Source organism: Pituophis catenifer, unplaced genomic scaffold, assembly GCF_029215685.1.
Source record: "Pituophis catenifer annectens isolate HBS135680 unplaced genomic scaffold, rPitCat1.0.hap2 SCAF_1, whole genome shotgun sequence".
Classification (NCBI taxonomy): Eukaryota; Metazoa; Chordata; class Lepidosauria; order Squamata; family Colubridae; genus Pituophis; species Pituophis catenifer.
In genome coordinates this window covers 306,157,279-306,172,397 of record NW_027256881.1, presented here as the reverse complement: position 1 = coordinate 306,172,397, position 15,119 = coordinate 306,157,279, and the positions used below count along the sequence as shown (strand labels likewise).

General features: G+C 38.0%; 1 protein-coding gene across 1 annotated transcript in view; it reads left to right on the top strand.

The window, feature by feature from the left end:
• The first annotated feature begins 3,493 nt into the window (after nt 1-3,493).
• NRDE2 (NRDE-2, necessary for RNA interference, domain containing) overlaps nt 3,494-15,119 on the top strand; it is a 30,706-nt gene continuing 19,080 nt past the window's right edge. Inside the window, exons 1-6 of the mRNA XM_070941252.1 lie at nt 3,494-3,574; nt 5,328-5,427; nt 6,205-6,411; nt 9,267-9,413; nt 11,199-11,661; nt 13,082-13,487. Of these exons, the coding sequence (XP_070797353.1) occupies nt 3,502-3,574; nt 5,328-5,427; nt 6,205-6,411; nt 9,267-9,413; nt 11,199-11,661; nt 13,082-13,487 (1,396 nt within the window). The 5' untranslated portion in view covers nt 3,494-3,501. The remainder of the gene's footprint in view (nt 3,575-5,327; nt 5,428-6,204; nt 6,412-9,266; nt 9,414-11,198; nt 11,662-13,081; nt 13,488-15,119) is intronic.

The following is a 15,119-nucleotide window of genomic DNA, read 5'->3' as shown; positions in this document are numbered from 1 at the left end:
TAGCGAAGGGGGAAAAAGTTACGATGTCATGTGACAATTTATTGTTGCGAGTTTGACACCCCTATCCTAAGCTGAAGAGATAATTAAGAGGTGATCTGGATGTCTAGATTGACTCAGCTTTCCATCCTTCCCAGGTCCGTAAAACGAGGACCTAGATTGTTGGGGGCAATATACTGATATTGTAAACCACCCAAAGAGTGCTGTAAAACATTATGGGATGGTATATAAATATAAGTGCTATTGCTATTGCTATTGCTATTTGCTCATGAAATTTGCCCACAAAAGAAAAGGAGGAAAAGGATTCCATAAACTGAGCAGAAGACTAGCTAAGCAAGCAAGTTTCTTATTATGGGGTGAGAAGAAATGGCAAAACAGGTGTCAGCTGTTATTTCTTCCATTATACTATGGCTACTAAAGACTGACCCCAATTCCCTATCTTTTGAAGTGTAAAACATTTATCTGGATTTTGCTGTTACTGATCAGAGCAGAATAAGTTTTATTCTTATAGTTTGAGACAGAGCTTGTCATAAATTTGAATTATGCCAATATGCGTAAAATGCTTTTGAGATTATTACTCTAAAACTGTATTTGGAAACAGCTGATAAGGAGATTTAGTCAAGTGTCATACAGCATTGCAGTTATAAAAAATGAACTCAGCAATTTAGTGATTGCAGTAAATGCATGGGCTCCCTTCCAAACCTTGAGGACTGCATCAATTGCCAAGCTGAAAGGCAGGAAGCACAGATGTATGAGTGCTCAAACACCCACAATGTCTGACACGCAGGTTACACACTTTTCTGAGAACCAGTTGATCTGGGAAAGGTCAGCAGCTGTTTTCTGATGGTAAACACATAAAGCTAATCTGTGGGCTGGTGAAAAATTCCCAAAGCTCCTGTCTGCATTTCTTGGGGCAATCATCCCCTTTGGAAGTCTATTGCCAAACTAACAGTTAAATCTTATGATGATGTGTAGTAGAAGCCAGATTGGTTTGTGCAAGAATTAAAAATTATAGAGAGATATGGAGTATGCAGTTGATGTAAACTAGATTTAGTTATACTTCTTCCTCTCTCCCTCCTATATGACTTTATTTCCTACAATTTCTTTCTCTGTGTATTGCATAACATTATTTAGCTTCCAAAGTAACAGCTTTATGGATGTGCGTATATAATAAGTTATATATAACTGAATATTTGGGAATCAATCTATTGCAAGTTTACAAAGGGGATGAAGGAGAAAAATAACTTAAAATCTGAAAGAAAATTAAAGTTCAAATCTATTTGGTGGGGTAGGGGAATTAGTTATACCATGAATTACATGCCATATACAAAGAAAATACTGTATTTGGGTTGAAAATAAAGGAAAAGCAAATTAAACTTTCAGAGTGAAGTAAAGGGCAATGTCAATGTTAAATAGAACAAAGCAAGAATGGAATTTTGAAAAAAAAAATACACTTTTACATTGAAGACAAAATTTGAAATATGCCAAAAAAGATTAGTATTTTGCTAATGAAGTAATTTATGAAATCTAATACAGTAGTACTGGAACAGCCACCAAATTTTCAGACCTTGAGTTAATAGCTTCAGTAGGCCCTCTTTACATAATCATGTGTATTATTTCAAATGTGAAATACCCAATTAACATAATTCTCCCCTTTCCTTGCCAATCTGTGTTTTATAACCAAACCAAAACACCTACTTCCCATCAGTGATGAAAAAAAAATCGTAGGCATATTGTTTCTCATTTTAAAATCCCTTTAATTATGGCACAATCATTATCCCTAGTAGAAAAAAAAAGGGGGGGGATTGCTTCTGCTGCTCTGACCCTAAGTACATTTACATTGTTTTGTAGAAAAAGATAATAGATTCATAAGCAAAATTAATAAAAAAGAGCATCTGCTTCGTACATGTCTGGCTATTTGCCAACTCTTACATTTTTGTTAATGAGAAAGGATGGTGTAGCAAAGCACATCTCTCATCAGTTGATATGCACAGCCCAATGGTTTACATCTTCCGTGGCCACTTTTCTGATCTGTGTCAGTGCTTGGTTCTATAGTTCACACTTCATTGTGTAGTTTTCACACTGCTCTGTGTAAGTGCAGTCAAATTTACCACTACCATTCCATCTAATATGCAGAGAACAGATAAATTTGTATAATAAGCACTATGTTAGAAAACTCTGGCTCAAACACCTGATAATCTGAACATGTTGTTTACCAGTTAAAACAATTTTCAGGCTGACTATCCCTTTAGGGAAAGTGAAGAAGTGTCTTAGGGTGGCAGATGTCAGAAGCAGAGCTCATTTAATCATGGTAATACCCATAATAAAACACACACAGGGAGTCTAAGTAGTTTGTTCTACAAAAAGACAAAATTTCTAAAACACGAGAAAGGAGAAGCAGCAGATTCTGGATTCTGGATTTGCATAATGTAGCTTCCTTTTTAAAAAAATCTGTCCATAGTTAAGGAAGTCCACAGCTGCTTAATTTATGTCCAATAGACATATTAATGCACTGACTGAAAGACAAACAGAAAAATCACTGGAAAGGCTGACCTAAATCAATTTTGTTGTTTTAAACTCTTCTGGGTAAAAAAAAACAAAAAACTGTATGTATTTCAGTTTTAAAAGAAAGGTGTTGATTCTTGCAGATAATTTTCCATTTTCTCAACACCTCAGAGTGATTTGTTATCACACTACAGTATACATTATTAACACTCTAAAAGTAACACCTTCATGAGCATATTTTATATAGAAACTCATTCTCTCAAAATATTTCAGCTGGATGCCATCTTCTAACCTGTTAAACTCTCCTCTTACAGAATGTAAATTGTTGTTTAAAAATTCTGGAAATTTAATGTTACCTTCCCTTTAAAAGAAAAAGCCCAAATTTTATTTTATTTATTTCGTCATGCATGTATTTTATGACAGATACAAGTGTAAACATAATGATAAATACATGTAAAGGATACGAATAAAAGAAAACATTAGGACAGGGACGGTAGGCACGCTGGTGCGCTTATGCACCAACAATGTCCTTTTGATAAATAAACAATGTCCTTTTGATAAATCGGTGTCCTTCAACACACGCACACCAATTATAAATTATAGCAAAAAGATAACGTTAAAAGTTTTTAGTTGTCTAAAATTTTGCAACCCTGGTAATGTACAACCTTCATTTTTTGGTACTCAAAAGTTTAGATGTACCCATCTGCTTAAATATGTACCGATTTCCATTCACTTAAAAAATAAGGTTCCATCCAATAATCTGAAAACACGAATATCCTAATTATCTTTTTTAGAATCTGCTTTAAGCCTACGTTGAATGGAGGTAATACGAAGAATCTTTTCACGAATGAATGGAGCAGCCCCATTTTGACCTCACCGCTCAGCAAAACTACATTTCCCAGCATGCTCAGGAAAAGGGTTCGCGCCATCTTGTCGCCTTCCTTGCCCTATTGCTGGAGCGGAAGTCATCATTTTGGAGGTTTTTCGCGGCCTGCCGTGATGGCTCTTTTTCCTGCTTTTGCCGATGCTACTAATGCCGAGGACGTACAAGCAAGCGAAGGCTCGAACAGAGGTAATGACGTTGCTCTTATTTATGTGCCTCAGTAACAAGCGGACAAAGAAACCCTTCTTCGTTGAAACCATGTTTTGGTTTTTCCTTTCGGACACTTGTTTCTACAGATGCCCTTTGCAGAGACGCAGCGTTCGCCAAGCCGAGGTCTTCCGAATGGATGGAAATACAACTCCCAGAATTCCTCCCCGCTGAGCCAGGCTTTGGTACGCTGGCCAGGATTTCTGGGAGTTGTAGTCCCAGCGATTCTGGAGCGATCTAATCTATTCCTGACAATGCTTAGTGTATGCAAAAAACCCATTCATTGGCAGTACAGCATATTGACATATTGAAAGGCCTTGCTGCTGCATCAGCCCAAAGTTTCAATTAGAACAGAACAGAACAGAACAGAACAGAACAGCTTAGCTTTATTGGCCAAGTATGATTAGACAGTCAAGGAATTTGTCTCTGGTGCATACGCTCTCAGTGTACATAAAGAGAATAAAATACATTCATCAAGAATAAAAAGATACAACACTTAGTGATAGTCAAGGTTACTAATAAACTATCAAATCGTACTAGGGAACAAGTAAAAACAATATAAATTGAAAGATACAAGCACATGGTTATAGTAATAAGTGGGAAGAGATAGATACTAATAAGGAAGAGAAGAATAATAGTAATACAGTCTTAGTAAATTATTTGACTGTGTTGTGGGAATTAGTTGTTAAGCAGAGTAATGGCATTCGGGAAAAAACTTTCCTTGTGTCTAGTTGTTCTGGTGTGCAGTGCCCTATAGCGTTGTTTTGAGGGTAGAAGTTGAAACAATTTATGTCCAGGGTATGAGGGGTCTAGATATTTTTGACTTGTGCAGTATACAGATCCTCAATGGATCTGTTAACAAAGCTGACCATAAACGGGCAGATACTCTTTCACTATTAAGGTGACAGAAAGGATCTGGCTAAACAGAAAACATGCAATGGGTTAGAGTTAGGGTTCCACAATCTTGTGGTTAGTCTTACAAAAGGGTCACATGGTGAGAATTCTGAAAAATCCAGATGGCCAATTTCCACATACTTTTGGATCCAGAGAGGGCTTTTTGAGAAGTGGATGCACTGCTGCTTCCTTAAAGATTGCTGGCTGCATTTCCTCTCACAATGAGGCAATAACAGCTTACAGGTTCGGAAAACCATCTCCACATCCCAGCTGCCTGAAGGAGCCCGGAAGGATAGGGTTCCAGTTCATAAGTCGTAGAGGACATCCTGCATCTTCCCTTAAGAAATCCCTGGTGACCAAGCAGGAAGATATCCTAGTCGCCCAGCCAGGTCTCATGTAATACAGGCCAAGCATATTGACATTGAGAGTGCAAGGGATTTTCAGGTAGATGCGTGTCATAAGCAAGGAGCAGTACCGTGCAAAGCAGCATCACTTTTTCTCCACAGATTTTGGGCTTCTTACTGTATCTGAACTGCCCAAACTCAAGTGGTTGTTAGGGAGCAACAAGCTCTGTTTTGGCTGTCAGGATACAGCAGCCCCACTAGCCGGATCCATGAACGGACATGAGTGGATATGATCTTATTGCAGGCTGAAAAACATATTTAGAATTGCTGCCTACCTTTGGTAAATTGTAGCCTCACTAAGCTATCAATCTGTGCAGAAACTAATTAGCATTTAAGAGGCAAAGGAAAATAAAAAAGATTCATCCATAACTGTAAAAAAAAAAAAACTGGCAGTTTTATTGTTGTATTAACAATCTGTCTTTCTTCTGAATCTTTAGATTTGAACTGGCTGACAAATCAAAGCTTCTGCAATGAAGATGCACTGAGATTGCACCAAAATGTTTTAGAAAATACCCACTGTGCTCCTCCGCTCCAAAGGTAGTATAAGACCTTTACCTTTGTTGTTCATAATGTACTTTTAAAACAGAAAGATATGGGCAGTTTTACCTTTCAGTTTGGTTTCTTAAAAATTAAGAGCAGTATCTGCGGGGTAGGGGAGGGTTGCACATCATGTGGGTCAGTCTGACAAAGCAGAATTGCGACAGATGATGAAAGTGGCAGGAGCCTGAGGATGCCCATGCTTATATAATTGCTATAGCATTCTGTATTTATGCACACTAAATCACAAAGATTATTGTTTAAAATTCTCTCCTTCCTTTAAATAAGATGAGAAATGCTAATTCTTTGATGAAGATGGAACAGTATGATCATTTGTCATTGCTGCTCAGATTAATGTTTTTTTCACTCTTAAAATTAACTCTTAATTTCATTTTTTTTTTTATACAAAATCTTTGTATCTTTGTTCCAGAGGTGAGACATTTTAGAAGATTGGTGGTTGGGATAATTGGATTTCGGGTCTCTCAAACTAGAACATACCTGTTTGTCAAAGACAGGCACATGATTTCATCGCTTTGTAAAAAAAATGGAGCATGTAAACTTACTGTGAACTTTATAATTGCAGCCTGAATTTTCATGTTTAACTTGTTTTGTGTTTGGAAAAACAGAACTTTAAAGTATGCTGTATAATCTGTGCCATCTTCTTTAGATTTCATCTTTCATTTAAAAATACATTTTGTAGCATACCTATTAGATCTTTCTATTTTCCAATAAGTATAGGAATATCATTGAAAATGTGATTTTTATCTGTTTTATAAGCAATACAGTCACCAGTTTTGAACTCCCTGGAGAAAACGAAGCCAACAAAAGTTTTCAAGCGTCACCTAAAAAGAGAAAGAAAAAGAAAAAGCAACGAGATCACAAGAAAAATAAAAAGAAAAGAAGAAAAGAATGGACCACTAGTGGGTCTGAATTTGAGGATGGGGGAGATGATAGAAATAATGAAAAAAGAGGAACAGAATTGAAGTACGTAAGTACATTTCATTTCTGAACTTGCACTTCTTGTAGATCCAATCATTTCTTCCTTTTTCTGAATAATATTACTGACAAAGATAGTTCAGATTTGAGAATAATTCATACATATTTTTGCCTTTTTGAGTCTGGTGCAACTTATTTTCAAGTAAATGTATACAGGATTGTGCTTCAAATCAATGAGAATTGTCAACTAAGCATGCATTAAAAATTAGGATGTCTCCTATCCTTTCTTTTAGGGACAAAAAGACACAAGTAGACTGCAGTGTAATTTGTATGGTCATTTTATTAGAAGTGTCTGAGAAGAAAATAAATGGAAAAAAGCAATGGTTTGTTGGATTGATGGGCAGGGAGATGAACAGGGATTGTAATCAAGTCAAAGTAAAAGGCAGTTTGTTTTGTTATTACATGTATACCAAGTCTTTCATCTGGGAATTCAAGGCATTGTACTTAGGGGCAATCTATTGCTTTTTGTCACCAAAATAACAGCTTTGTAAAGTAAAATACGCTGAGAGACAGTAACTGGCCTGAAGCCAGATAGTGAGCTCAACAGTCAAGGTAGTCTCCCTAATCCATAATACTTTTATGTGGAGATACAAGCCTTGTTGGAATTTGGAATCACTAGAATAGGAAAGAAAGAATGCTGGTTTAAATAGGGTCAGTACACTCTTTTCAATATTTGGAGATGCTAGCAATGTCTGTCCTCTGTTCAAAACGTGGAGCTTGGGGTTATTTCCCCCCTTCTCTCTTAATTGCCCTTGTGATATGAATAACAAATAGACACAATACATTATTATAAACTGACTTGACTGTCAAGATCAAGCTATAATGATAACCATTTAAAATAAATGTATGCTGTATTATTAATGTTTAGAATAACTGGCAGCCAGTCTCTGTACCACTGAAATCAATGATAGGCTGTAAATTTTTGAGAAGCTGTAATTTGACTAATGTTAGTTAATCATTCATTCAGGCTTTGGAATGAGACACTATTATAACACTAAGTTATATTCTGTGAATAATAATTTTGGGTTATTCACATTTTTGTGGTTAGGCAGAAATGCACCTAATATGAATAACCACAATTGTCACAAGCAATAGTACTAAATATTAGAACCTGCATTTATCTCCTTTAGAATCTGAATTCCAGGTTGGAATTTTAAGAAACAGTTATATCTTCTTTTGCTACCCAGAATTATATTAGTGTTTATCAGCGTGTCTTAAATTCTTTTGCAAACTGTTCAGATTAATAGGAGCTAGAGCAGGGAAAGTTTCTGAACAGACTGAACTTGACTGAGCCGAGGTGGCGCAGTGGTTAGAGTGCAGTACTGCAGCTACTTCAGCTGACTGCTAGTTCAGCAGATCAGCAGATCAAATCTCACCGGCTCAAGGTTGACTCAGCCTTCCATCCTTCCGAGGTGGGTAAAATGAGGACCCAGATTGTTGGGGGCAATATGCTAATGCTAATGCAATATGCAATATTCTATATGCTAACTTTGTAAACCGCTTAGAGAGGGCTGTAAAGCACTATGAAGCGGTATAGAAGTCTAAATAAAAAAAAGTTTCGGATTTCTTAATGTATTATCAGGATTTTGGGGGAAACAGGTTAATTTAGCACTCATTTTAGAATTTCGGTGATTTGGATGACCTTTAACCTGCCTTTCATTTCAAACCCTTTTTCTGTAAATGTATTCTTTGAATATTTTGAAATAGCTTTCGGCACAATACTGGGAATGATTTCAAAATAAAACAAAAGCTAGCTTTCCATCAGTCATTTTATTCACATTAAATAGGTGTAGATATCAAGGTAATATCTCATGTTAATATTTTTGTCTTTAAGCTTTGTGATCCTTTTGTAATACTACATTGAATTGTCTCTTATATTTCTTAGCTCTTATTAATAGCTGATTATTTATAAAATATCAGAAAAAAAGTGTTGTGGTAAATATTGTCCTTCTGCAGTTAGATGCTTCCCCCCCCAAAAAGAATAATATATACTGATGGCTCTAGATAAATAACTCATAATGAAAGCACAGGTTGCCTTAAAATGCTAAGGCCCAATACTGTTTTAAATAACAGCGGGATGGTAATTATGTTTGCAGCACCTCAATGCAAATCCAGCTAATTCTGAAAATGAAAATACAGAAATAGTAAAGAAAATAGTTTACATATTGAATGAATTGGTTCAGAATCCTATCTCTATTAACTTGCAAGATACTCCACTGAAGCTGATGTGTTTTTTCTGAGTGGATATGATAAATCCTACTGATGACATGATATGTAAAATTTTCACTTCATTCAGTAGTTCGGCTTTTCTTTCCCTTTTTCATCGGTCTTGAGGGATAAGTTGAAGCCTAAATTTTAGTTGGTTTAAAATATACTGCTTACATTTTTGTTTTAGATTTGATTTGATTTGTAGTCCTCGACTTATGACCACAATTGAGCCCCAAATTTCTGTTGCTAGACTAGTCAGATGTTAAGTGAGTTTTGCCCCATTTTACAATCTTTCTTGCAATGGTTGTTAAGTGAATCACTGCAGTTGTTAAATTAGTAGCACGGTTATTAAGTGGATCTAGTTTCCCATTGACTTTTGTTTGTCAGAAGATGGCAAAATATGATCACATGACCCTGGGACACTGCATTCATCATAAATACATGCCAGTTGCCAAGTGTCTGAATTTTGATCATGTGACTATGGGGATGCTTCAAGGGTCGTAAGTGTGAAAACTGGTCATGCCACTTCTTTCATTGCCGTTGTAATTTTGAACGTTCATTAAATGAATGGTTGTAAGTCAAGAACTAACTCTATTTATTTTTCCCTTCCCTCATTTTTACATTTATTTTTGCAGCTTAGAAGAAAAAACCACAAATGTGCCCTATTCCTCTACTTGGCTTGATGACGTTCAGGGTTTGACAGCAGAAGGATTCAGAACAGATAAGAAGCCAGACCCTGCAAATTGGCAATATAAGTCGTTATATCGAGGCAACATTGCAAGGTAATCAATCTGGTAGTAACAGTTTAGATAATATTATCGAGAGTAAAATATAATTTAGGAATATTAATAATCTCCAGTTCAGGAAGAACTCGGGGCATCTTCTTTTATGCAATTTGTAGAAGGCTGAGTGATATTTCTCTTTCTTTAGTCCCTCTCTCCCTTATTTTGGTTAGATGTGACAATAAACAGCCCGTGGGCCCTGCTCAATTTTGTGAAACAAAGCAGCTCCATGATCTGGAAGTGAGAGGGGAAGTTAGGATTTGGGAGTTTGCTTTGTAGTCACAGTAGGATACTTGACTGTAATATCTTTAGGTGCATTGTCCTGGTTGGTATTGATATTTAACTGACTGCAGAATTAAAAATCAAAGCTAAGCTGTTGAGCATGTGGATGCTTTAAAAAGAATTGTCCTTTATAAAAAAAAAGTACATATTTTCATTTAATAGGCAACTCGTCTTGCACATAACAGAATCCCCTGAGAATCTTTTCCAGATTTATAATAAGTCCTAAAAAAATGTTTTGAAGCCTGTTGTCGCAGCAAAAGACATTTGCTCTCTAGTGCCATAATTCCGCCCAGTGAGTTTGTTTACTAATCACCACCTGAGTCCTGTTTTAATTCTAATTTAATAAGTTCCGACTCTGCAGAGCCAACAGTCGAATGGATTTGCACCTGGCCATTCTAGCAACTAGCATTCTAGTTGACTTGCCTAAGGCTCACATTGGAAGGAGTCAGTTTTGCATCTGGGAATCCTCTGTTGTTGATTGTTCAGCAGCATTTTGCAACTTTCTAGCCTGGCCTTGTCCTGTTTTCCCTCCCCTACCTAATGTGCAGCAGAGTAGGATTCCTGCCTTTTAATAGTGGGAAGGTGAACAGTGGATAAGAAAATTGCCCTGAAAAATTTGGTCATCAGACTTCCAGTTTGTGACCAGGCAATCAACCTGGCAGTGTGATGGAATATGCATCTGTAGGAGCAGTGGGGGAAAGTTTGGCAACACAGAGTTTTTCCAAAAAGAACCCTAAATTAAGAGACTGTGCAGTCTTGAACTGGAGGGAGTAAGAGGTTCAGAGTAGCCATCCCCAAAAATCTCTCAGATATATCCTCATCCTCCAGTAGTTTAAAAAGTTTTAACTATAGTTTGGCAAAATTCTGCCCATTAGATAGAAGCAAATACAGGATTGAGCTCATTTAAATCTCAGTGTCTTGTCTTGCACCTAACGAGATAGTTCAGTTTATAGATATAGTATTCATTTGTAATATTTTAAAAATAATTTTGGAGTTTGAAAATATGCTGCTATACTGCACTACGTTAAAAACAGCCCATTTATATTGCCTTGCTTCTTGTACTTTTGGTGCTTTCCACACATAATGAACTTACTTCTTTTTTTAAAGTAAAAATAAGTGATATTTCCTGCTTCTAAGTAGAAAAGGCAAGGCACAAATTGAAATAATTGATAAATTCATTTTAATAAGGGACCCTAGATAATTGCAAAAATCAAGGACCTGCCTACTAACGATTAACCCTCAGGTTTTGGTTTCTGAGGTGGCAGTCCTGCTGGTGTTTGCCATTTGAGGAGCGGTGCAGAATTTGTAGGAGTTGCTTTCCCACTTCATGGTTTGGTTATGGTGAATGTCTAATGTCTTACAGGTCAGTAGTCTCCAGAAGGCTCAGAGAGTTTGTAGGGGAAATATTCCAGAATAAAATCTTAAAGTTACAATGATTAGGGTCTGAGACTTTTCTCCCTCCACTGCCTTGGGAATAGCCAGTTTTAATTATTGCTTTTAAAGGTATAAGAGACGAAGCAACTTCTGCCTTGGCCTTCAACCTAAGGAGCAACGTATTATTTGGGAGAGCTCAGCAGCAGAAAAAACATCTTCCTCTAAGCGACCAGAACGCTACTTCACAAAAGGTGGTCGGAAACTCCTGAATGAAGAAGGCATTCATGTCAGTGGTAAAAATGAGGATTCCTCATCTGGCTCAGCCTCCTGGATACCAATTTTGCAACAAGATCCATCAGAGGCTCCTTCTACAAGCTGGGTAAACCCTCTTGGGGTTTATGATCTGCAGACCACGCTGTGGTTACAAGGAAAAGGACCCTCTGCTGAACATGGCTTACCAAATAAGAAAGATCCTCAAGAGAACCCCCAGAATGTAGACTCCCCCCTAATGGCAAAGGTGGAAGAATACAACTGCAAAGTCAGAGAGAATCCCAGGGATGTCAAAGCATGGATGGATTTGGTTTCTTTTCAGGTAGGCATGTATGTATTAAGGTTTAAGGTTGTAATGTAGAGTTACGACCAAAGGCAATTATTTTAGAGGAGCAGATTGGATTTTGGAATATTTTCTGCATATTGAATTAAATGCCCTTTCCCCCTAATTGTGCAGATTTCCACTCTATTTTTAGAAGACCAGGTCTCAGAAATTGACAGGTAATTAGTATGTTGTCAGTGCAATTTTCTACCAATTTCTGCACTGCTTTGCCACTCTATCTTCTGTGAAAAGAAGAGGATACAAGTAGTCCCAAAGGTGCTTTTTCAAGAAGCAAGTGGACTTTCTTGTTTTCCTTTGAAGACGTTTCACTTCTCATCCAAGAAGCTTCTTCAGCTCTGACTGGATGGTGGGGGATGGAAGGATTGGAAGTGGAGAATCCAGTCCATCCAGTCAGAAGCTTCTTGGATGAGAAGTGAAATGTCTTCAAAGAAAAAATTCAGTTGCCTCTTGGAAAAGTATCTTTGGGACAACCATGACCTGGATGACTGAGAATCTCCATAGATACAAGTAGTCATCACTTACCAATCACTCCTTCAGTAACTGTTCAAAGTTGTGATGGTGCTGAACCAGTGACATGCAAAGTTTGATTCATCACTGCATCCCCATAGTGACATGATTGTGATTTAGATACTTGGCAACCAGCTTGCACTTATGAGAGTTGCAATGTCCCACAGTCACATGATTACCATTTGTGATCTTCCCTGCCAGTTTTCCACAAACAAAGTCAATGGAGAGGTGGCAGGAAAGATTGCAAGTCATTCTGGTAAGACCTCTTAGCTATTCTGCACTCACAGTTTCCATACTGTCTATCCTCAGCCTTCCTGCACTCACATCACCACAGACCAGGCGATCTGTCCCCTGGCTTTCCTGCACTCACTCCTGCAATTGGCCCCTCCTACTCCCCCGCAACACCCCCCCCAACACCCCCTCTGCTCCTTACCTGAGACGCCACCGCTTCCTACTGAACGACCCACTTGGGGTTATGATAGCAACTGGGGTTGCCAGAATTGTTGTCACTAAGTGATGTGATCTTATTTAAGAACCGCATCGCTTAGAGACAGTAATCCCGCGCCCCATTGTAACCCAAGGACTCCCTGTGTGAAGAAACTTTAATGTAAAATTAATAAGCTTCAGAAATATTTCTTTAAAAGTCAAATGGCCTCTTGGAATGTAGCTAAGAGAACCAGATTGAACTGGCTTGCACAAATTGGAAGGAGGAGATTAAGCAGGCCTGTGCATGTGCCTTGGCTGTTGATTTCACTTCCTCCAGTACCCAGTTCAAAATTAGCAGTTGGATTGGCTGTGGGTTTTTCCCAAAGGACACTCAATTCCATTTCAATTTTACTTAAAATGTCTTATATTCTTTTTTCTTTCTTTTTTTGTTCCTTTTATTTTTAAGGATGAGCTCATGAGACATCCTAGCTGTTATGCTATCAGTGACGGAGAACGGGAAATGAGAAAGATATCATCCAAGCTAATACTAGAGAAGAAGCTGGCTATTTTGGAAAGAGCGATAGAAAACAACCCAAATGAAGTGGACCTGAAACTAGCCCGGCTAAAATTATGCATAGAGTTTTGGGAGCCATCTGCTGTGGTGAAGGAGTGGCAAAAGTTGATTTTCTTGCACCCAAACAACCCAGCCCTGTGGCAGAAATATCTCTTATTCTGCCAAAGTCAGTTCAGCACCTTTACTGTCTCCAAAACACATGGCTGTTACGGAAAATGCCTGAGCACGTTATCAGCTGTGAATGATGGCAGTATGGTATCGCATCCTGCACTGCCAGGCACAGAGGAAGCCATGCTAGGTAAGAGAGCATCTGAGCTCCTTTAAGAGACCAATCTCCTCTCCTGTCATGACACGTTTGGGTCTTTGGGGACTTGTATTTACTTATGAGGCATGATGAAGAAGAAAAAGAACAGATCTCATCTCAGTTTTTGGTTTGCATAGATCATGGTTGGTTCTCATTGGCTGTTTTGGGGGTCCAATTTCCTCTTTCCCCCCCCCCTTGATTTGTGATCCTTTTATAAATCAAGGTCTTTTTGTAGACAGTGCTACAGCTCACAGAAACTTTACTCATGAAACTCATGACTCAAAATCAAAAACATATTTTCCGATATGAGGGGTGGTGGGAGAAAATGTGAAAAAACATAAATAAAAAAACAGGTTTTGAATCGTAGTCAAATGGTCCTTTTGATCTAAAAGTTCCCCGCAGTTGCTTTTTCCACGCAGATCTCAACTAATTTCTTTAGAGAGACTTTAATACATGACGGTTCTCTGCTGTATTATGGGATCATTAATAATGATCTTGCCCTTGGCGGAAACCCTTAAATAAGCCTGCCTGCTCAGCCGAAAGAATTGTTCCCCTGAATCCTGCAGTCTCTTCCTTTGTTCCTAGCCTTCCAGTTTGGCAGTTGGGCTATAAGAGTCAGAAACGCTTCACAGCATCGCTATTTGCCAAGCTGGTTAGTAGTTGTGGGAATTCGTTCTTCGTATATGGGAGATGCTATGTTGGGGAAAGTTGGGTTTATATGGGTTTAAAACATAAACCCACTAGAAGCCAGGGGGCCCTCTGTTGGAGTTTGTTGACCTTGGACTAGAGGGTTGGACTACAGTTCCAATCACCCTCAGTATTCCCGGTGCTCTACTAGCTGGAGTTGACAAGAGTTATGGTGTAAGTTCCTGGAGGCCTCAGATCAGGGAAGCTGGGCTGGCTATTTTTGATATCAGTGAACATAGTTGAAAGATGAGCTTGTTGTTAGGTTAGCAGCAGTATTTAAAAATACTTTCAGGTACCCAACTGAATCCTTTCTTCTGTGAATTTTATTTCTTTTTGAGAACTACATTGGGCTCAATCTCAGCAGTATTTGCCAGGACTGGAGTAAATTAATTTTGACAGAGTATTAAAGTTGGTAGATATTCCCAGATGGGAAAGTGTTAGAAAAAATGCTATTGGGTGCCAGAATTAATGAAGGCTCCTTTTTAAATTGTGCCTCTAATGAGGAGTAGATCTTCCCTGACAGTCTCATTTATTGATTAAGAATATTGAGCATTTGTCAGTCATTTATAACCATATAGGTTTTTTAAAAAAATCTTGTTAAGAAGATACATCAGACTTTAAATGAGAGTCTTTGAACAGGGGATGATGAAGAAAGTTACACTGAAGGTTTCTGCCACTTAGTGGTTATTTCTTTTATTGCCTGTCATAGTGACAACCTGTCAGAAAGGAACACAGTGGAAGTTGGATGCTTCAGGAAGTGTTTTAGATGAGGTCAGTCTGAGTTGATCCAAATGTGCCTACTTGGCTTTATTGTCAGAAGACAAGACTCACTGTTTCAATGACTCTATGACTTGACAGTTGCCTTGTATGCACATGACCACAAGTGCAGTCGTGTCATTTGACTGAAACAACTTTTATCTTTGGGACCTATGATGAGTT